This window comes from Carex rostrata, chromosome 34 (genome assembly GCF_964058835.1).
Source record: "Carex rostrata chromosome 34, lpCarRost1.2, whole genome shotgun sequence".
Taxonomy (NCBI): Eukaryota; Viridiplantae; Streptophyta; class Magnoliopsida; order Poales; family Cyperaceae; genus Carex; species Carex rostrata.
In genome coordinates this window covers 1567482-1589199 of record NC_135951.1, presented here as the reverse complement: position 1 = coordinate 1589199, position 21718 = coordinate 1567482, and the positions used below count along the sequence as shown (strand labels likewise).

Genomic DNA, 21718 nt, shown 5'->3' with positions numbered 1-21718 from the left:
TTTACGTCATGCTTATATCTCCGTTTTCAAAGATTAAATAGTCGATCCGAACTGATCAACATGCATGATATTGATATTGAAATATGGTTGGAGACTAAATTTTATATTTTTTGGAAATTTTTTACTATTTTTTTAGATAGGTAGAAAACTGTATTTTTGGACAGATTCTGGATCATAAAAACAGTGATTTTGAAATATTCTAAAAAAATAGTAAATAATTTTGAAAAAATTGTAAATTTTGGTCTCCTAACACATTTTAATATGGAGGTTATGTTAAGGGGTTCGGATCTCTCTGAATTTCAAATATATAAAATATAAGCGTGAAGTAAAACAATATCCTTACTTCGCAACTCACCATAGCCCAACTCCCCCTCTCTCTCTATATATATATCTATATATATGTGACATAGGTTACCATGCTTTGCAAATTAAAGTGAATGTTTCAATTCCTGCTCATATCTCTTGTTTCGAAGTTCAAATAGTCAATCCGAACTTCTCAACATGTTCTTATATTGAAATGTGCCTCGAGATCAAATTTTACATTTTTTGAAAATTTTTTAACTGGTGCCTCCTTATTAAGGAGCTTAATGTCTAGATCCTGCAAGGCTCCTAATTTACTGATTTTTTTTCGGAAGGATGCTCAGCCGTTGAATTTCCATATCGCACATAGACGAATTTTCAAAATTATGCGCTTCAACACTTAAGCATGCACTGGTCGAGCCGCATATGATCCCAGCGCCCGTAGACTGCGCGCCGCACCCGTGGACCGCGCCTCTGAACAACGCACGATGCCTGCGGACCAAGCCTGTGCACCGCGCACCCTTTTTTTTCTATTGAAGGCGGGATTCGAACCCAGTTGGGTTCTTTTGATGCCAAATTTCTTACCACTACACCAGAGTTCACATGTGTTATCTTGTAGATAAATATAGTATTTAACTATTTTTCTCTACAAATTTGATTTAAATTATAATTATATAAATATTATATATAAAATAATAAAAATATATATATATTAATAGCCGTATCGTATCCTTCATTTTTTAAAATTGCCGTATCACCGTATCCGTATCGTATGAGTATTATTATTGCTTTGAGATTTGTGCAGCACGTATTTGAACGGTTGATTTTCAAAAAGGTCACGCAAATAATGAAATAATGAAACGCTTGATCTTCTTCATTTTATAATATTTTATAATGAAATAATTTGTTTCCATTGCAACACACAGGTACGATGCTAGTACCTCTTTGTGAATTAATTTTTTGTTATTTGACCATGGGGAGACTGAAAAATAATCCATCAAAATATTTCCGACACCCAAGTTTGTATAAACAACAAACTCAATTATTTTTTTGTTATGTGATATAGCTAAAGATAGGGTATTCTGTTGAAATTAATGCTCTTAAAAGATTAAAGTGCATATTAGAGATAGTATCTGAAACAAGTATCAGGTCTGTATCAGATCTTGTAGGATACTGGTACTGTATATCAGAGCGGGTGGAAGACTGGATGTCACGTGTTTATGAGATGCAGGTACTTATTTGCCTTTCAGCGCAATTTTAAAATTTTTGTAATTTCATTTTTGGAATACTGGAGGTCTGGCATTTTGTCTATGTCGCCGGGTGGTCTGTCAACACTCAGATCACCTTGGTAAATTACATTAAAAAAAAAAAAAAATTATTTTTAGTGCTTATGGTTTTGGTCAGGTTGGATATCTTTTTTGGTTGTTTACTGAAATGCCAGTGTCAAATTAGTAGTATGTCAGTATCCAACTTAAAATGGTATATTCTAGGTGTCTATTAATGTTTTCTATTGAATTTTTTATAAAAAGGGGCATCCAGTATCAGATCCCGAGCGGAACTTTGTAACATGTACAACAGGTATGACAATGAGTATGTGACAGTTGGATACTTGGATCAGCAAATTTAAACCCGAGATCACTTTCTGGTGACCGAGACACTGAGATCACTTGCTGGATCATACCAAAATGGGCCAGACCATCATGCCTGTGGTCAGGCATGTTTACTGTATGGCACTGTGGCACAAGCATTTCATGACCCAATGCAAGCACCCAAGCAACGTTTTTCTCAAAGTTGCGGAAACTCTATGGGAGATGTTTACAGGAGATTCTATCATTGATTTGCCAGAGCATTTGCTTCCTATCCCAATAAAGGACTCTGACAGTAGCGAGTTGTTGGATCTGCCGAACAATGGATTCTTTCCTGACACAAAGGCAAAGGTGAAAGGGGAGAGACATCTCTGGTGCTCAAGGGTTTATGAGTTAGAATTAAATTGATTTGGATTGCTCGTGTTTGAAATAGGATCAAGGATGAATAAATGGTTTGTTGTTTAGTCATTTTGCACGAGTCAAGTATTGGTGAAAAGGAAAAAGCATAAATCATACCGGTCAAATTCAGCAAAATTGGACAATTCTGTACTAACTTGTACCAAATCTGATCAGCTTATAAGTAACTGCAAACCCGACTAATTGTAGGTGCCAACTAGCTGTTTCAGTTAACTATTTATAATAACAACATGTGCGTGCTTGGGAGGCAAATAATTATATACACAAACAATAATAACATAATAGTAATTACTGCCACGTACTACATATTCGTAAATCGTGTCTGGTCGTACAACATATCAAGGTTATTATTTTGGATATATAAAATGGAAATAAAAACAAAACATGGTGACTGATTAGAAGAAAACAAATTTAACCAAATTATAATATTAATAAGAATCAAAATAAATCCTAACATAATAACTCTTAAGTTAGATGAAATTAACCCATGTGACAACAGTAACGACCTATATTTAAGCTATCTCATAGCTTAATATGCTGAAATGCACCTAAATCTGGCCTTGACTCTTTGAGTATCTGAAAAAGTGGAAACAAGTAGGTAAATTTGTAATATTAAAATTACATTGGAAAAACACTGATCACTAAAAGAGTTAAGAAGGCAGTCATAATAGAACAACTGAAATAAATATTTTACTAATTAAACAAAAAGCTAATCTAATACTCAATTAAAATTACCTGGCTGTTAAAGCATGCACAATTGATGTCAGAGAGCTATACCAGACTTGGCACAAACCAAGTATTCATTGAATCAAAAGGGCATGGCAGCACCTCAGTTATACCATCTCCAATGTCGTATCTACAAAGATATTGCTTCTTTTCCAGGAAGTAAATGCAATTCCCTTTTAATCCCACAAAGTTACTCACACAAAAAGAAAACCCACGATTATAACCTAAAAACAACATTTGGTCACCGATATCAGTAATTTTCACCCAACAAGGTTTTGCTTTTCCATCACCGAAATAAAGAGCGTATATACAAAAGTGGCACTGCTCACCCTCATAATATTGGAACAACCTTAGGATCTTTCCTCCAGACTCGACCATAAATGTGAAACCTTTTAGAAAAGGGACGTTTGTGCCCACAGGTGGTGCAACTTTATAAACCAATGTTTTTGTTGCAATATCAATAACATTTGTAATGCCAGTACGTATTTCGCTGCTAAAGTATTTCCCCTTGTAATATGTACTACCACCATAGCAATCGCCGACCCCTTTTACATAGACCCAATCGTCAACCTCTCGTCGCCAAAAAGCCATCATATTGTTATATCCTGACATAACAACAATATCACCGCCTTCAATTGGATATGGACCAATATAGTCTGGGAGGAACCCACAGACATTAACAGCATCTAGGACATGGATTTGATCACAAGTAAGAGGATTAAGGAGATACCCCAGAGAATTTTCCAAGTGATAGGCAAGTAAGTAGCGGCATGTGGGGCCCTCAAGCCAAGCATGACAGGAACCTGGACAATTGATAGTATGTACTTTACCAGACAGGAGGCAATAGAAACGTATAATGCCATTTTCACGGTATTCTCTAAAGTGGTTCTCTAGAAGCCAGGGGAGTTGTGGGGGAGGATCAGTGACTGGGGCCGACAATTGCCATCTTTTGCAAACAGCACGGAAGCGTATGAAATCAGAGATATCATGTAGCTTTTTGGAGAAGATATGTAGAATGTCTTCAGGAAGTTCAGACCAATATCTCTTGCCATTGGTACAGCTTTTTGTTTTTTTCTTTGGCATCTGATCGAGTTTTGGAGGAAACAAGTATATTTAGTTAGTAATAAAAGGAATTTTAGGTATCGGCACCTAATGGTATGTCAGTGATTAGGCAGTTATATATGTAAATTCTGATTTGGGCCATCTAAAAACCCTATATTGATTCTGACCGAGGTCATAATGCATACAATATAGGGCTGCCAATGGGCAGGCTTTAGCTCGAAGCCTTGTCCAGTCCAATACAACATGAACAACAACAACAACCAAGCCTTTAGTTCCAAACAAGTTGAAGTAGGCTAGAAATGAAACCCAATCAAACTTTGATTTGGTCCGAACCACTCAAGTAGTCACGGTCGATTAATAATGTCAAAAATGTGACTAGTAATGTTTATACAACCAAACCATCACAGTACATCCTACCAAACAGCCCACCTTCAACTATATATAAGGGACGGATAAAGACACAATAATCTGTTTATGACTAACAAATCAGAACATCATACAATTTTCCAATTTTTTGGTGTTTACTCAAACCCGGACAACAGAAATTAGGGACTGAATTACAAGATAGTATGACAAAACAATTACAATCTATTCTTTTGGTTATCACAGTAAGGAAAGATCTGGCGCTGCTTCTGTGGATGATTGAAACAAAGAATCAGCTCGCTGAAGTTTGTACCAGTGTACCAGAGGAGATTGAGTGAGAGAGAGAGAGAGAGAGAGAGAAACCTACCTTGTTGAGAGGTTTTCACAAGCTCGACTTTTCAGAGGTTGATGGCGCGACAGAGAAAGAGAAGGGGATTGGCGTCTTGGCATTATTTAATGAAAGACTAAAATATGTAAGATTAGATCATGTCTCTTTTTGGACTTCTAAGATTAGCTCAAGTTAGGGACATTCAATTGATTTAGGATTTCTCGTAAATATGCTTCACAAATTTTATAATAGCTCCGTCATCAAGATGACAAATGAAGTTACATATTTTGAAGAGATAATGGTGGAATAACCCTCAAAACTTTATTATTAGATATATTTCTATCCAAAACTCAAAAATATTTTATATTTGCCCATTCAATTTTTATTATTGGAGAATCTCGCAGTCCAAAATAAAAAATTTGTCATATTTACTATTAGTTGTCAAACCAAATTAACCCATAAATCTCTTTTTATTTGTTATTTACAATTTAATTAGTCGAACTTTTTATTTAAAATTTCCATTTTATGAGATTCTATTGTTTAGATTTAGGATGGATCGATATTACTATCATACGATATAAGCTCCATACATAGTATTTTTTTTTTTTAAATGTGACATGTTGAAATTACTTTTTGAAATACCACTTTTTTCTTAGTTCTTCTTTGTATAGATATATATCTAGTCTGATGTACTATATAATGATTGAAACTTGAGAGAGACGAAGTAGTGATAAAAATCATAAAACAGAATTTAAAAATAATTATTTATGGGTTCAAATCATTATAAAAGCAATTAACTGATTAATTTAATGGATGGGAATATAAGATATTTTAAAAACATAGGACTTGGCCCATCTCTCTCTCCGCCGAAGTCCATGATAAAAAAATGTTACTTAAATTAAAATGTTGAAACTTTGATTTTAACAACTTCATTAAACAAATTAAGAATTTTTAATGGCTTGAGTTTTGATAACTTTAATATAATGACCAATTATAGTTTTTATTAATACAAACTTCATATACACTACATTAAATAATTAGAGTAAAGCTAGGGTGTGATGTGCTCACCAAGAGAGTTTGGTGAGCACAACTCCAAAAGTTCATCGGTCGACTTCAAACGCCGAATCCAAACCATTGAAATCTATTTGCTTCATGAGTGATGCATGTGCATGCAAAAATTTGAAAGTTTCGAGTTTATTTGCTACACGGTTAAGTGGTCAAAGAAATAAATATTTTATTAAGTTAATTTATAAGTTTTTTGTATATTCAATTTTTATTATTTCTTTGACCGCTTGACCTTGTAGCAAATAAACTTGAAACTTTTAAAATTTTGTATATATATGCATCACTCATGAAGTACATGGATTTCAACAGTTTGGATTCGACGTTTGACGTCGATCCGATATACTTTTGGAGTTGTGCTCACCAAACTCTCTTGGTGAGCACATCACACCCTAGCTTTGCTCAAATAATTAATAATTAATAATAATTTATAATTTATTTGTTTTAAATTAAAAAATATTGCCCACAAATGGTGGTAAATTAATTGCAGACACTCTCAACCTTAACCCCAATTAGATGGTGTTAGATTAGAATGAAGTGATTTTCCATCTACATATCAAACAATAAATAGAAAATTCCAATTAAATGAAGAATGCCTTTGAACTAAATAAAGAAATAAAATTAGTAAAAAAAACCAGTATGGATTAATAAAGAATATAAATTTGGAAAAAAGTTTTCGGAAGCTAACTAAAAATATATAGATTGAAAAATACGAAATAATTCGATGATTATCGAATTTTATATTGTCTTTATTGTAGAATATCCATATTTGTGGAAGCCGCGAAAGACAAAATGAAGAATATTTCTAGAATATGCACAAGTTCCTATATGGCATATTTAAAACACAGACCGTGGATTTGTTCATTTAAGAAATATGAAGGTACCAGACGCAATCAATGCAATTTCTAATGAAAAAAAGGAGCAAAATCGAATGTGGGAGTTGGAATGTGTTGTTTCGCAATGATAAAATAGACCATTAGAAATTAGAACCAGTAATGACAACCTCTTTTCATTTTGTATATCTCATTACATAAATTCATTTATCTTATATCATGTTGTACAAAAATTCAATTAATGGTCAACACTCAACACGATAATTCTTTTTTTTTTTTTTAAAAGAAAAGTAATATATACCAGTTTGATTCAAGAAACTGATTGTTCAGGAACATACATATTACCTATAGATCCGTTAATATATATTACATATTACTTCCTACACAAAATATTAATGCAAATAAAAAACATCATGATGGAAAACTACTAGGACTTCTATCAGATCCCAAATTTAGCCCTTCTTTAATCTACTTAGTTATACATACATCCACCTAGTAACTTGCACTATTTCCTTTTAGACCCAAAAACTTCTCTGACCTTCCTTCACAGCCTGCTTGATATTACATGTCCAATAAGAAATCATTGTCATTATCATTATCATTATCATGAAAATCAAAATATTATTAGTTTTAATTTTTGTGGTTCTTGAAAATATCAAATCATTCCTGTGTAATCAAGCACACCAACGAATTGCATTCATCATCATTAAAAATACTATTCTTTCGAATTTACGCAAAGTATAAGCAAACTCTAATATGTCAAATATTGAATACAACTCGTCGAAATAATCTAGAATTATTCCCATTCAAAACCAAATTGATTGAGTTAATAATATACATTGTCTCTAGCTAAATGGACATGCCAAGTCTCATATGCAACCATTGTTTTGATGGTTATCATAGCTAGACATACAACATATCAAGGTCATAATTTAGGTATATAAAATGGAAATAAATACCCAACATGCATGTCAAATGACTACAAGATATCAAATTTCATCATATTAGAATAACAGTTGGAATCAAAATAAGTCCTAACATAATAATCCTGAATGGAAATTAACCCAACTAGCAGCAGTGACAATCCACCATGGGATTTGTAATGTCCAACCTCTGGTATTAAATATCCGAGAATTAAGAAAAGAGTTAAGCAAGCAATCCAATTAGAAAAAATGAACTAACAAGGTAAATTTCTACTCGGTGAAATTTACTTTATATCAGCGGGCTATACCAGACTAGGGACAAACCAATTCCCCACATAATCAAAAGGGCAAGGCAACACCTCAGTTGTACCATCTCCTATGTCATATTTACAAAGATATAGCCAGTTTTTCAGGAAGTAAATGCAATTTCCTTTGAATCCAGCAAAGTTACTTGCACAAAAAGATAACCCACGATAAGATTGCACAAACAACATTTGGTCACCGATATCAGTGATTTTCTTCCAACAAGGTTTCTCTTCACCATCACCGAAATATAGACAGTATATATCAAAGAGCCATTGCTCAACCTCATAATGCTGGCACAATCTTAGGATCTTTCCTCCTGACTCAACCATAATTGTGCGACCAGTTAGAAAATGGTTTGCGCCATCTGGTGGTGCGACTTGATAAGCTAACTTTTTGGTTGTAATATCAACAACATTCGTAATACCAGTTACTCTATCATTGCTGAAGTATTGTCCCATATAATATGCATTAGCACTGTAGCCCACCCCTGCTACAAAGATACAATCATCAGCCTTAGGTCGCCAACATGCCATCATATTTGCATTAGTATTTCGTTGCATGTCAACAACCCCATATCCTGACAATATAACCACAATATTGCCACCGTCAATTGGATCTGGACCAATATAGTCAGTGAGGAATGCAGGGACATTAGTAAAAGGAAAATGAATTTGATCATGAGTAAGAGGATTAAGGAGATACATCTCTGAACTTTCAAAGTAAGAGGCAAGTAAGTAGCGGCATCCGGGGCCATGAAGCCAGGCACGACGGGAACCTGGACAGGTGATAGTATGAACTTTACCAGATGAGAGACAGTAGAAGCGCATAATACCATTTTCATGGTGTTCTTGTTGGCGTTGCTCTACAAGCCAGGGGAGTTGTGGAGGAGGATCGGTGACTGGGGCTGAGAACTGCCAACTCTTGCACACAGCACAAAAGTGTATGAAATCAGAGATATCAGGGAGTTTTTTGGAGAAGAGATGGAGAATGTCTTGTGGAAGTTCTGACCAGTTTCTCTCGAGGCAGACGCCATCAGTACCACTTTGTTCTCTGGAGGTAAAACCTTTTGGCTCTCTCTTGGGCATCTGATTTGTGGAGGAAACAAGTGTCGTTAGTAAGGGATGAATTTAAATCGAGTCACTTTCTCCAGAAGTTTATAGAGAGGGATGTAAAATTGTAGTGTAGCTTTGGACTTCAATTTAGATATTTTTGCTAAACATGGCTACTTTTCCCTTATATAAGCAAAAAAGAGTTTTTCAATTAAAGATGATAATCAATGTCTAATTTTAGGCCAAAACTTATGCCTATGAAGCTAATTGTAGTTTCATGCTTTGTGAAATTGCTTTGCATCTTTTAATATGTTGAAATGGCTTGAACTGAAACCGGTTAACAAGTGTGGGCATATATGCTTTGTGATCTTGTCAGATTAGCACATAATTAACTTTTCTTTTGTGATGTAGAAGATACCATTGAGAATCTTCTGGAAAAGCCAAAATCCTTAATTGAGAAAATTAGTCTCTATCAATTGGGAAATTATAACTCAATACTTACCAAAGTTTTCGAGAAAAAAAAGTGTATATTTGGGAGATACAATATGGGCATGAATCTAGCTAACAGTGTCTTGTTGTATAATGCAGAAATGTATATTTTTTAAATGGACCTGTTATCTTTGGTATGGAACAAACTTCTAGTTGGGTATGAGGTCCTAATTTGCAAAATAAACATATTTCAGTGTAGTTAATGCTAACACCCACTACATGCAACACAAAAAATGAATTTGATTTCACATGTCTAGGGATTGAAATACTGGTACAAATCAAATAACTTATACCATATTGGTACAATTAGTGGTACCATCACCATCGCATACTGGTTGTAAGCTTAAATTATCCAAAACTCATTTTTTTTCAATTTTGCCCCAGATTTCAGCAGAATTACATAAAAAATCAACTTTTATAATAGAAACGCATACCAGTACAAACTGGTACAAACCAACCTTGTCTTAATTACACATGTTAAAGAGAAAGAGAGAGAGAGCACCTGGCAAGGGAAGTCGGAGGCGGCCACGCGATTGCAATTCTGAAATAACCATTCGATCAGATGTTCCTTTTAATATTCGTCCCAAAGCAGATCGGACGGTGTGGATCCAAACTTAAAATTAGGCTTACTTGGAATCAAGACCATTTAAAGTGTAGAGAGATTCATTTCCGTAGATAGTAGCTGACTTGGCGGATTCACAAATAGGAAAAAAAAGATGGTCAAGTGGTGGATAAAGGGGCTTAAAAGAAATTCATTAATTGTTATTTTATTTAGTGAATAGTTGATAATTTTGTATTGAGTACCATGTATCATTTTATAAATAAAACTTTGACTTTAATAACTAAGATTTTAATTATCATGAGGTTACATTTAAATTTTAAGATATTTCAAGTTAAATTTTTTTGTAATTATGTGACTTTATAACCAATTGAAATTTAATTAACTAACATATGCAATTAATTTACCATATATTAATGGAAATTTAAATATGTTAAAATACTTTCAATATTTCTTATTTAACACACAAAATTTGTAAACCGACATTCAATATGTGTTACAGTTATCTATTTTTTTATTTTATAATTCCTGTGTTTTTGTAGTGTACTAATTACTAATTTTATTAAATTCATTAGTTTCTAAATACCCTAGATAGTTTGAAGTATTTTACAAACATTCAATACGCTTCTAAATATTTTATGTTAACGTTAAAGAAGTTTTTTCATGTGTGTGCTTTACTTCCTAGTCAAATGCCTCCATTTTGTGTTTTTGTTATAGTAAATTTTTTTGTTAATAGATCAAATAATCTGACCAGCACATATATATGCTATTATTGCATGGTTTTTTATTTCTAATCTAAGAATTACCATTCTCTAAAATTGAATCTGCCTCTGCTACTTTTATTGGACATTAAGTTCACTTGGAACCCAATATCCTTGACAGAAACCAGGCTATTCTCCATCTCTTTTGCAAAAAAGGTTCCCGATTCTGAAATCATACGCTTATGTGTTGTGTGCAAGACCTTCCAGTTATCCTCCCTAGTCACCGGTCCTCCCCCGACAACTCCCATGGCTTCTAGAATACCGTGCAAACGATATGATACACTTCTACAGACTCTCATCTGGTTATGTTCATACTATCACCTGTCTACGTTCCTATTAAGTCTTTGCGCGTGTTCAATTCTTCCCCAATATATAGACTGGGGTTGAACTAAAAATCATTGATCGGGGAGCTTAACAATATGTAGTGAGATTCGATTTGAACCCAGTCATCTCTATTACAAAATAGAGCTCTAATGACTAGACAACAAGCAAACATTTGATATTAATTGAGAGAAGTTGTACTATATATATAAAATGTTAAAAAAAAAAATCAATTAAATTTCAATATAAATAATTAAAAAAATTTAAATCATAGGAATATCTACCTGTGCACCAACGAGGAGCTTACCTTGTCAAGAGAAATCAGAGATTGCAAAGAGAAAGCACACCGTTGGAGATCGCAAATTTGGTTTATTAGGGGTATGAGAAATTGAGCAAACTATTAATACACGACTTTGTTGATTCCAGGCCCGTTTAGTTATATATGAGAAGTGGCCCATATATATGAATTTTGATTTGGGCTTTGTGGGTAGCATATATGAATTCTGAACAGGCTCACAATACAAACAAGATGTACCTGTGGCTTGAGTGTGTGCACTAAACAATATTTGAGTACGTTATTTGTTCGGCACTAGATTTGAACAAGTTAAAAAAAATAATACAACTTTTCGGTGAATGGTTAACCGGATATATTGTTTTGAGTCCAGGAATCCATTGACCGGAAATTTATCACAAATCCGGTTATTGGATAACCGGATTGGGTATTTTTCGAATTTCATTCAAACAGTGGGTAGATTCCGTAATTTTATATTTTTTTTTAGTATTTATAAAAATTTCGGTCATATAGCTTGGAGATTCTAAATTTCTCACCATAAAAACGATTTCTTTACATCTTTATATTTTACAAAATATAAAGATTTAAATAATATATAGCTAATTTAATTAACACTATGTTTATACCATATGTGATTAAAATCAAACTATCATTTTGAAAGTTGTAGAGACTAATTAATGAAAAAAATATAACAATAATTAAAAAGAAATAAGTTCTCCATAATTTAGTTAGGTTGTGAGATGACAACTTGCCACCTTACTCTAAAAAAACCATCAACTTTTTAACGTCCAGGTTCCACAAATGCTTTATTGTTGACTCATCTTCGATTTGAGTGACGGTCACACTCGGGTTCTGAGCAACCACACTGAGAAGCCCATCCAAGCACTGTGAAAAGGCTGAGCTCAACAGTAATATCCGAATAGGTTCCTCCTAGCATAGAAGGAAAAATCGAAATCAGAATCGGAATCATTCACTTGACCTGTTAATTGGAATCGGGTAAATCAATCAGAATCGGTAGAATCGGATCGGAAACTCAGATATTTTTTACAGAAGCTTGTTTTGTACTCGGATTGATTTGGGATTTAGATTTAGACATAATTTTAATTTTAGCTTGTTTAAGACAATAAGGATTTGTTTGTGATTTAAGAAAACTGCCATACGGTTTATTGGGTTATAAAATAAAGAAAAGTATGATATATGAACATAATAGTAATAACATTAAGCAAAAAAAAAAAAAAAAAAAAAAATTAGGAATTTCTTTATGGAATGTATAAATAGGTATCATTAATGGCCCAAGCCCAATTGAAGATAATAATTCCTACATCTTCCCCCACTAAAACTGGAGAAGAGAAAAAAAAATAATGACGAACAGTGGACCCCACTATAATCAGTGCCTCTGCCAGAGGACCCCAAATTCTCTTTCACACTCTGACCGAATAGGCCCCACTCAAGTTCTCCCTTGTTAAACCAGACAAGTGGGCCATTTCATTCTGACAACGGGCCCTTCACGATGCAATTACCCTTCTTCTCCAAATAGCTTTTTGACCCAGTCAAAATTGCATATTGCATCCCCAAATCCAATTTGAAATTGTAGCACTTCTTTTTTTTTTTTAAATTCCCTCCAAATCGTGAGAATCAATGTCAAGAATCGCTCCACATGGTGGAAGAATCGATGAAGGATCGCTTGATTCGGCCAATTTGAACCAGTTTTTCGCTGAAAAATCGCTCACCGAGGAACTTGGTCCAAAATCAGATCGCCAATGGCCGATTCCGGTTTGACTCGGCTGATTTTTTTCTTCTATGCCTCCTAGCTGGTTATTATTGAAAATAGCTTTGAACAACTATTAAGAACATGAACAAGTTAATTAGAATTCAGCACAAGAAAAATTTTCCTTGAAATTGTCAATAAATAAGGAGATATTTTAAATTGTCAACTGTACCTTCGGACAGTGACAATTACCAAAACCAAATGTGTGAACAAGCACGATTCCGCTAGTCTTGCCACCACATGTGAAATGCATGATGACGCCAACACATTCACAAAAAACGACGAGGCACCACTTGAAGAAAACATCCAAAAGGTGTTCTTGCAGCTCTCTGGCATACAACATACTAATAGTCAGTTTGGATTAGACCTTTGGCACCGTCAAAAGGCCATCGGTGATGTGCGTACCAAGCCCCTCCAAAATATTGATCAGCTATGCTATTTGTGATAAAGAAAATCAGCTCTGTATTATCAGAATACTCGACAATCGATAAACGGTCAACAACACTGAGTTTCTTCATCACAAATAGCATAGCCGTTTTCAACATCTAAGACCGCCACATGGTCTAACCTTGATCGACTTCTTTCTTCACCGGTGAGTTCCAGTATCACCTTTTGGATGTTTCCTTCAAGTGGTGCCTTATCGTTGTTTCTGATTACGGGCCGTACTCTTCGGGGCACGGTGGGTCTTGTTGTCCCTGAAGTAACTCAAATGTGTTCAATATGTAGAATGAATTAAAGTCATAGAGTAATCACATTAATTATCTAATCTTCAACAAAAGATAGCTAATTGGAATTAATAGTGCTTAAATAAATGATTTGTAAAAGAAATCAATTCTATGAATGGTTAGACAACTGGGAACGAACCTGGTGGAAGAACAATCGGTTTGTCGTCAACTTTGAAGCTTATCATGAACATAGTTCAAAAAATCGGCCGATTCCGAGTCAAATCGGCCGATTCAACTCGGAATCGGACTGGACCGAGCCGATTTTTGTCCGATTCTCGAGTTTGTGCGATTTTTTCAAAAAAAATCGGATGAACAGTGCTTGATTCGGCCGATTTTCCGATTTTCCAGCCGCCGAGTTAGACCGAGTTGAGCCGATTCAAACCAAAAATGACAGCTTTTCACCAACCTGGACCGAGTCTCAACCATCAACGGGGGTGCTATCGTAGATGGAGGAAACAATCGGCAGAAGAAAAGATTTCAATCGGGGGTGCTGGTAAAGAAAAGTATCTCTCCATCAAATTCTTTGCTTCTTTACCCCGTATGTTAGAAAGATGCGATCTCCTTGGCCCCGCCCTTGCTTTCTGGACGGGATTCTCAATCTCTGGCAATGAAAAGATAAATAGGCAGAAGAAAGAAATGGAAAATGAGGAAATGAAAAATCTCAACATTAACGGGGGTGTTGGTATTTGGCAAATGGGAAAGGGGATAAAGAAGGAAACTTTTACAGACTAACCCCTCATTTTTTTTAATTTTCTAGTTGAAAGAAATTAAAGATATGGGAGAGTAAAGTTTCATGGAGCTGTTTATTTTTAGTAGGTTTTGATATTTTATTATTTCAGTTTGTCGCTATCTCAATTATAGATTGTACTCCAACAGTAATTGAAAAAAAAGTTGGAATCTTTATATTCTCACCCGTAATATGTAGTACATTTATTTTTTTTAGACTAGGTTTTTGAAATTTTGAAATTTTTTATTAAAGTAAAGTTAAAAGGCTGATCGTTCGTTAATCTAAATTTTAGATTTATTTTATGTTACTCAGATAAATCTGATCGTTCATTAATCTAATAAAAATTTTAATTAGACAAAATGATCAACTTAATAATTAAATCATGTTTTAAAATTTTGGAATATAAAACTTAATTAACATAGTATTTTTACAAATTATTTTTATCAATTTTTTTCTATTTTTTTCCTACAAAACAAGGTTTTTGTCAAAAATACCCGAGTTATCGATCCGATTCTTCCGATTCCGGCCGATTCATCCGATTCTGACTCGGCGGTCAAAAATCCCATTCCGATTCCGATTCCGATTTTTCGAACTATTACCATGAAGCGATCAATTAGTAATGAGGATCGATCCCAGTGCTTTGAGCTATATTCACTTAATATACGGTGGGAGGGGAAAAGAACGAGCACAATTGTTATTCACTTATATTGGGCCTTTTTGGGCCGAACCAGCACAATTGTTTGGTCAATGTGAATACAAAACATAATATATATATATAAGAGAAATATTTAAGTGATAATGATAACTATTATATTATTGAGTTAGGCTAATATGACATTGGTGTTATTTGAAACTAAATAACACCGCATCTTAAATCCTTAGATCTGTTTTAAGATTCGTAATATCCGCTTTTACTGTTCAAGTACTTTATTTTGTACGAATTTTAAAGCAGATTTAAGGATTTAAGATGTGGTGTTATTTAGTTTCAAATAACACTAATGTCATATTAGCCTAACTCTATATTATTTTTTGATGGTGATTTTAACTTGATAATTTAAAATATATCTGCATGTACGGTAGTAAATTATGACCAATTAGAAACGTCCCAAGTGGTGAAATCTTAGAAAAGCATAGATCTGCTAGCTAGCTTCCAACAGCTCATTTGTGTTTAGTTCATTAGTCAAACTCAATGGCAGATCTCGAGGTCTCCTCCATTTATTTAATCGAGTTCAGATCGCATCTGTACGTACCCACCTTCTCACGTGCATTAAGGGACAATATGTAGTAAATGCAGAGTTGTTGTCGGATGGGGAAATAATCTTCATAATTTATCTTTCAACCATTGACCTTGTAACCTCAAGGTCCCACAAGTGCGTAGCCTTATCATGCATGATGCTTTTAAATGATATGTTTCTCTCCCATGTTTTATTGAGTTATAACTATTTTATCATGTAGTATTTATTATTATTTTATTTTATTTTTTAATTAAAGGTTTGAGGTGAAACCACCCAACTATTTAATATCTTAATTAATTATTACAACAAATGAGAAGAGAACGAACGACGGTCGATGTGCGTTTTTCTGCGATTTTTTCTTTTTTTTTTTGGCTTAGGGTTAGAGAAAACGCGGGCAGGAGGAGATGGACGCGCATATTTCAGGGGGGGACCTTCTGTGACCGGGCCAAATGGGTCGCAGAAGGGTTCGTCTTAGATGACTATAATATGTGTATTCTTTGCAAAAAAAATAGAGAGACGGCACAACATATATTCCGGGAATGCCCTTATACATTGCAACTATATGCCGGCCTGCTACCGACAAGACCGAACCAGGGGTGGCCACAAAAAACAGAGATTGAATTCAGGGGTATTTTAGTCAATACGTAAATTTATTATATTTTTTAAATAATTTTAATGAAATATGTAGATTATATGTATAATTGTAGAAATTTGATAAATTTAATGACTTTAAAGTGGCAAAAAAATAATTTCATGTTTTGGAGTGGCAATTTCTTAATTTCCATATTTTGGAGGCATAAAAAATATTTCAACTATTGAATTCGTTTGCCTCACCTTTAGTTGGTTTGGCCTGAGGATCACCTTATGGCATTCCCTTCTTTTGAATTACGGGTCAGTGAGTTGAAATTGACATTGATAAAATAGGTGATGAACAGACCCGATAAAACTTTTTCGTGCATCTGCTAGGTATCCGGTCCTGTATTGATATGGAGAAAATAGGTGATGAACAGATTCCGGACATTTTCTTCAAATACCATGTTGATAAATGGTCAGTCTCTCTTTTTGACAGGGGTGTAAACGGTCGGATACAGATCGGATAGTGGTCTTATCCAGTGGCGAAGCTAGGAATTTTATTACGGGTAGGCAAAAAAAATAAATCGAAACTGGCCGATTGGAATCAATGATAATCTATCCAAAGTGGAGCACACACATCTCGAGAGATGAATTCAAATAGCTAAGCAATCTCGAGTGACGGATTCGAATCGGACGGTCTCAATCCAAAATTCAAAGATTGGGTTGCTTTAGGGGATCCGGACCCCTCCGTGCAATAGCTCAATATTTGAATTTTCAAAATCCTAACGGTCCGAACCGTTCAACATGATCTCCATATGAATATGTACTTGCAAACCAAATTTTACATTTTTTAGAATTTTTTTACTACTTTTTTAGAATTTTTAGATCAAGTATATATTCATACAGAGATCATGTTAAACGGTTCGGATCGACCATTAGAATTTTAAAAACCTAAATATTGAGCCGTTGCACGGAGGTCCTCTATGCTACGCATAGCATATTAGCATATATATATATATAGAGAGAGAGAGAGAGAGAGAGAGATGGGCTATGGTGCATTGCAATGCATGAAGGGGTTTGTGCATTGGACCATAAATTTAAAATTCAAAATCCAAATGGCCGATCCAAACCGTTCATCTTGTTCTCCATATTAATATGTGCTTGGAGACCAAATTTTACATTTTTCTGAATTTTTTTACTATTTATTAAGTATTTTACAAAATTGTTGATCCAACGGTGGCTGTTGATTTTACTGTTTTGTTAAGCCACCGTTGGATCAACAATTTTGTAAAATACTTAATAAATAGTAAAAAAATTCAGAAAAATGTAAAATTTGGTCTCCAAGCACATATTAATATGGATAACAAGATGAACGGTTTGGATCGGCCATTTGGATTTTGAATTTTAGATTTATGGTCCAATGCACAAATCCCTCCATGCATTGCAATGCACCATAGCCCATCTCTCTCTCTCTATATATATATAGAGTAAGGCTTGGGTGCTATGGATAGCATAGAGGGCCACCGTGCTACGGCTCAATATTCGAGTTTTTAAAATCCAAATGGTCGATCCGAACCGTTCATCTTGTTCTCCATATTAATATGTATTTGGAGACCAAATTTTACATTTTTTGAAATTTTTTTACTATTTTATTAGTTAGGTAGAAAATCACTTGATCTAAAAAATTCTGCACCATTAAGATATTTGATTTTCTACCTATCTAAAAAAATAGTAAAAATTTTTCAAAAAATATAAAATTTGATCTCCAAACACATATTAATATGAAGAACAAAATGAACGGTTCGGATCGACCGTTTGGATTTTGAAAACTCGAATATTGAGCCGTAGCACGGTGGCCCTCTATGCTATCCATAGCACCCAAGCCTTACTCATATATATATATATATATATATATAGAGAGAGAGATGGGCTATGGTGCATTGCAATGCATAGGCCATGGTGTGCATTGGACCATAAATCACCGATTCAAAGTCCAAATGACCGATCCAAACCGTTCATCTTGTTCTCCATATTAATATGTGCTTGGAGACCAAATTTTACATTTTTTGGAATTTTTTTACTATTTATTAAGCCACTTTGAAAATCGCTGATCCAATGGTGGCTTCTGATTTTATTGTTCCAAACAGTCACCGTTGGATCAGCGATTTTCAAAGTGGCTTAATAAATAGTAAAAAAATTTCAAAAAATGTAAAATTTGGTCTCCAAGCACATATTAATATGGAGAACAAGATGAACGATTTGGATCGGTCATTTGGACTTTGAACCGGTGATTTATGGTCCAATGCACACCATGGCCTATGCATTGCAATGCACCATAGCCCATCTCTATATATATATATATCTTTGAAAAAAATTATGGATTTAGGCTTACCTTTGGTACTGTTATGTACTACTGGTTAAGATCTGAACTTGGCATTTCAAATTTTGCTTGGCTTAGGAAAGATTTAGAAATGGTGGATGTAAATCGATTTATCACACAGTGATTCAGTCAACGAAATATTTCACTTATTATAAATATAAAATAGAACACTTTCATGGAACATTTTTTTCTTTTCATAAAAGCATGATCCTACTTAAATATTTATTTGAATTTAATTATTCATGCATAGTTCAGTTGTTCCATAAATATACCCGGTCAAAAAAAAAAAAAATTTCAGGGGTAGGTAAGTTCCTACCCCTGTGATACACTACCCTTGCCCCTGGTCTTACCGTATCCTTATCCGTTATAATTTTTCGGATACGGATACGGATATGGATAGTCTCGGATATAGATACGAATTGGATATTAAATGTTACGGATACGGATTGGATATCGGATGGATATAGATATTTTTCATAATTAACTTGTTGGTTACAAAATATCTATTATATTATTAAAATATTAGCTACTAATTATGTCATATGTTACATTGTTTATCAAAATATATATCTATATGTAATTTAATATATTATTGGGTATAATATGCAATTTAATAAATCAATTTAAGAACATATAACACATTGTTGTGGTTTAAAAATATAAACGGTCGGATACGGATAGCTAAATGTCTTACCGTATCATTATCCGTTATAATTTTTCGGATACGGATACAGATACGGATAGTTTCAGATACGGATAATTTAGGTAATTTTGGATCCAGACGAAATCGGATAATATCCGATCCATTTACACCCCTACCTTTTGAGGTTGTCCATAGTTAGGATCCTATTTTTAGCATCAACCAGATGAAGACAATATTTTTCTGACAAATAGTGATTTTGTACCTGTCGAAAAAACTAGTAAAAATCTTCCAAAAAAGGTGTTGAATACAATTTTAATATGGAGATCATTTTGAGTTATTGAGATTAACTGTTTGGACATTGGAAACGAAGATAAGGATGTGATGTATGAATGAAGCATGAAAGACATGATCGAGCCATTTGAACCCTACTCAAATAATATCCAACCACAAATATATTTTATTCTTTTGATATACGTCCCGTCCCAAATACCCACCGCAAAAGGTATTGAATACTACATGTAAATAATGAAAAGCAAGATGAATTTATTCTTTTAAAAGTAACAATAACACTATCTCTGCAATATGTTGGTGGATCTAAAACTTGAGCAGGTTATCACAGAACTCTGTCAAGTGCTCTTTTTCGACACACCGGAAGATCAACCTGAACCCTTGCGTTGGCATTGGCGTCTGGAAATAAATCACCCCCCCACGAACAATGTTCTCATCATTTTCCAATGGAAAAACATATTTTGGTTTGCCCCACCCGTAATCCACCTCATTGAATCCGACCCAACGCCAATCTGAAACTATCACCATGCTATAATCCATAGGTAGATTATAGAATGTGTTGGAGCCACTATTCATCCAATCAACAAACTTTGTCGAACGAGCATCCTTTGCATCTTTTATCAAGGTTATGACATCCACTAGAGATGCATTATTTATCTCCCCAGTTGTTTTAGAGATCCAACATGTGTATAGACAATTACCATAATACCCCTCCACAGAAGGCAAAATCCCATGGAGTAAATGGCGTGTGCTGGTCACAAATACAAACACGACCTCAGCAGTGTCAGCCAATTTAATAGCTTTTGCACGAGATTTAAAGATCATGGCACTTACAACATCGAAGGAGGAGCACTTATTAGCTGTCTCGGCGGTGAATTTATTCTTGATTCGGTTGATCATGTTGTCATGCGATATCTCAATTACAGAGGTGACCAAATTTAAGGCTGTGAAGGAAGGAGGGGGGCCACTCAATGGAACCTTAGGTGGGTCTGGTATGGATTCTCGGGACCACACTGCCTTCACAGTTGGCTCTGGCAGCCCACGTGCCATGTCACTGACTGCTTTGAGGAATTGCGTTGCACCTTGGCCGTCAAAAACTAGATGGCTGAACCAGATGCCAACAGCAAATCCACCACATGTGAATTGAGTGATCTGAGATCGATAAGAAAAGATGATTCATTTTGCTTGCTAAATAAGTACACTAGAGTTTATCTCTATTTGTGAAAATTTCATTTTGCATTTTAGCACATGGTTAATTTTACAGAGAATTACATCAACAATTAGTGAATAATTATTGCCACAATGTTGAGTGGTAAGTTGGTAACCGATAGATTGAGAATGAGATAAATATTTTTGTCACGCAATGTTAAATAGAAAATCATATTAATTGTCAAAGTATTAAAAAGGAATATTAAAATATTGTTCTCCAAGCACATTGACACCTAGGAACAGCTACCTAAATCATAAACCCTAAACCGTTAGATTTGATCTCTATATAAAAATATATTTGGAGACCAAATTTTACATTTTTTTTTAATTTTTTTACTATTACTAAGTTACTTTGAAAATCGCTAATCCAATGGTCTAATCTGGTTTGGATTTATCGTTTAAAGCCAATCAAATAGGTTTTGGGGTTAAGTTCGCCAAAAACCTTGGTGAACTTAAGAACACCTTAATTCTACTCTCTCACCAAAAATCTTGAAAATCATTGTTTTTAGACAAATCTGGATCATAAAAAATAACTATTTTCAATAAATCTAAAAAAATAGTAATTTTTTTTCCAAAAAAATGTAAAATTTGGTCTCCAAACACATATTAATATGGAGAACAAGATGAATTGTTTGGATTGGTTATTTTAACTTTGGATTCAGTGATTTATAGTCCAATATAATGGTAGCCTTACTCATATATATATATATATAGAGAGAGAGAGAGAGAGAGAGCAAAACCAAGGTGTGATGTGCTCACCAAGAGGGGTTGGTGAGCACACCTCCGAAATACT

At 34.2% G+C, this 21718-nt stretch overlaps 3 protein-coding genes and 1 long non-coding RNA gene across 4 annotated transcripts; all 4 read right to left on the bottom strand.

Annotated features, from left to right (window-relative positions):
- Positions 1-2825: 2825 nt before the first annotated feature.
- LOC144548841 (F-box protein SKIP23-like) lies at positions 2826-4112 on the bottom strand. Its single transcript, XM_078297554.1, has 2 exons — positions 3081-4112; positions 2826-2879 (listed from the first exon to the last, which is right to left on the bottom strand). Exons 1-2 carry the CDS (start codon positions 4110-4112, stop codon positions 2826-2828), a joined length of 1086 nt encoding a protein of 361 aa, XP_078153680.1.
- A 3778-nt stretch (positions 4113-7890) lies between these two features.
- On the bottom strand, positions 7891-8993 carry LOC144549079 (putative F-box/kelch-repeat protein At5g24040). Its single transcript, XM_078297830.1, has one exon. The coding sequence runs from the start codon at positions 8989-8991 to the stop codon at positions 7903-7905; it is 1089 nt and encodes a 362-aa protein (XP_078153956.1). The 5' UTR covers positions 8992-8993; the 3' UTR covers positions 7891-7902.
- A 3575-nt stretch (positions 8994-12568) lies between these two features.
- Positions 12569-14959, bottom strand: LOC144549092 (uncharacterized). The gene is made up of 2 exons (XR_013509570.1): positions 14010-14959; positions 12569-13840 (listed from the first exon to the last, which is right to left on the bottom strand). It is a non-coding gene; the product is annotated as an uncharacterized LOC144549092 (long non-coding RNA).
- A 4886-nt stretch (positions 14960-19845) lies between these two features.
- LOC144549122 (acyl transferase 5-like) lies at positions 19846-20913 on the bottom strand. Its single transcript, XM_078297868.1, has one exon. It carries the CDS (start codon positions 20764-20766, stop codon positions 20023-20025), a length of 744 nt encoding a protein of 247 aa, XP_078153994.1. The 5' UTR covers positions 20767-20913; the 3' UTR covers positions 19846-20022.
- Between the last annotated feature and the right edge of the window lie 805 nt (positions 20914-21718).

What these genes read in the sequence shown, in the direction of transcription:
- LOC144548841 (XM_078297554.1), bottom strand. Translation starts at nt 4,112, where the DNA reads ATGCCAAAGAAAAAAACAAAAAGCTGTACCAATGGCAAGAGATATTGG. An exon ending in CTTGGTTTGTGCCAAGTCTG is followed by an intron (nt 2,880 to 3,080) that starts GTATAGCTCTCT and finishes CCACTTTTTCAG; the next exon opens with ATACTCAAAGAGTCAAGGCC.
- LOC144549079 (XM_078297830.1), bottom strand. Translation starts at nt 8,991, where the DNA reads ATGCCCAAGAGAGAGCCAAAAGGTTTTACCTCCAGAGAACAAAGTGGT.
- LOC144549122 (XM_078297868.1), bottom strand. Translation starts at nt 20,766, where the DNA reads ATGGCACGTGGGCTGCCAGAGCCAACTGTGAAGGCAGTGTGGTCCCGA.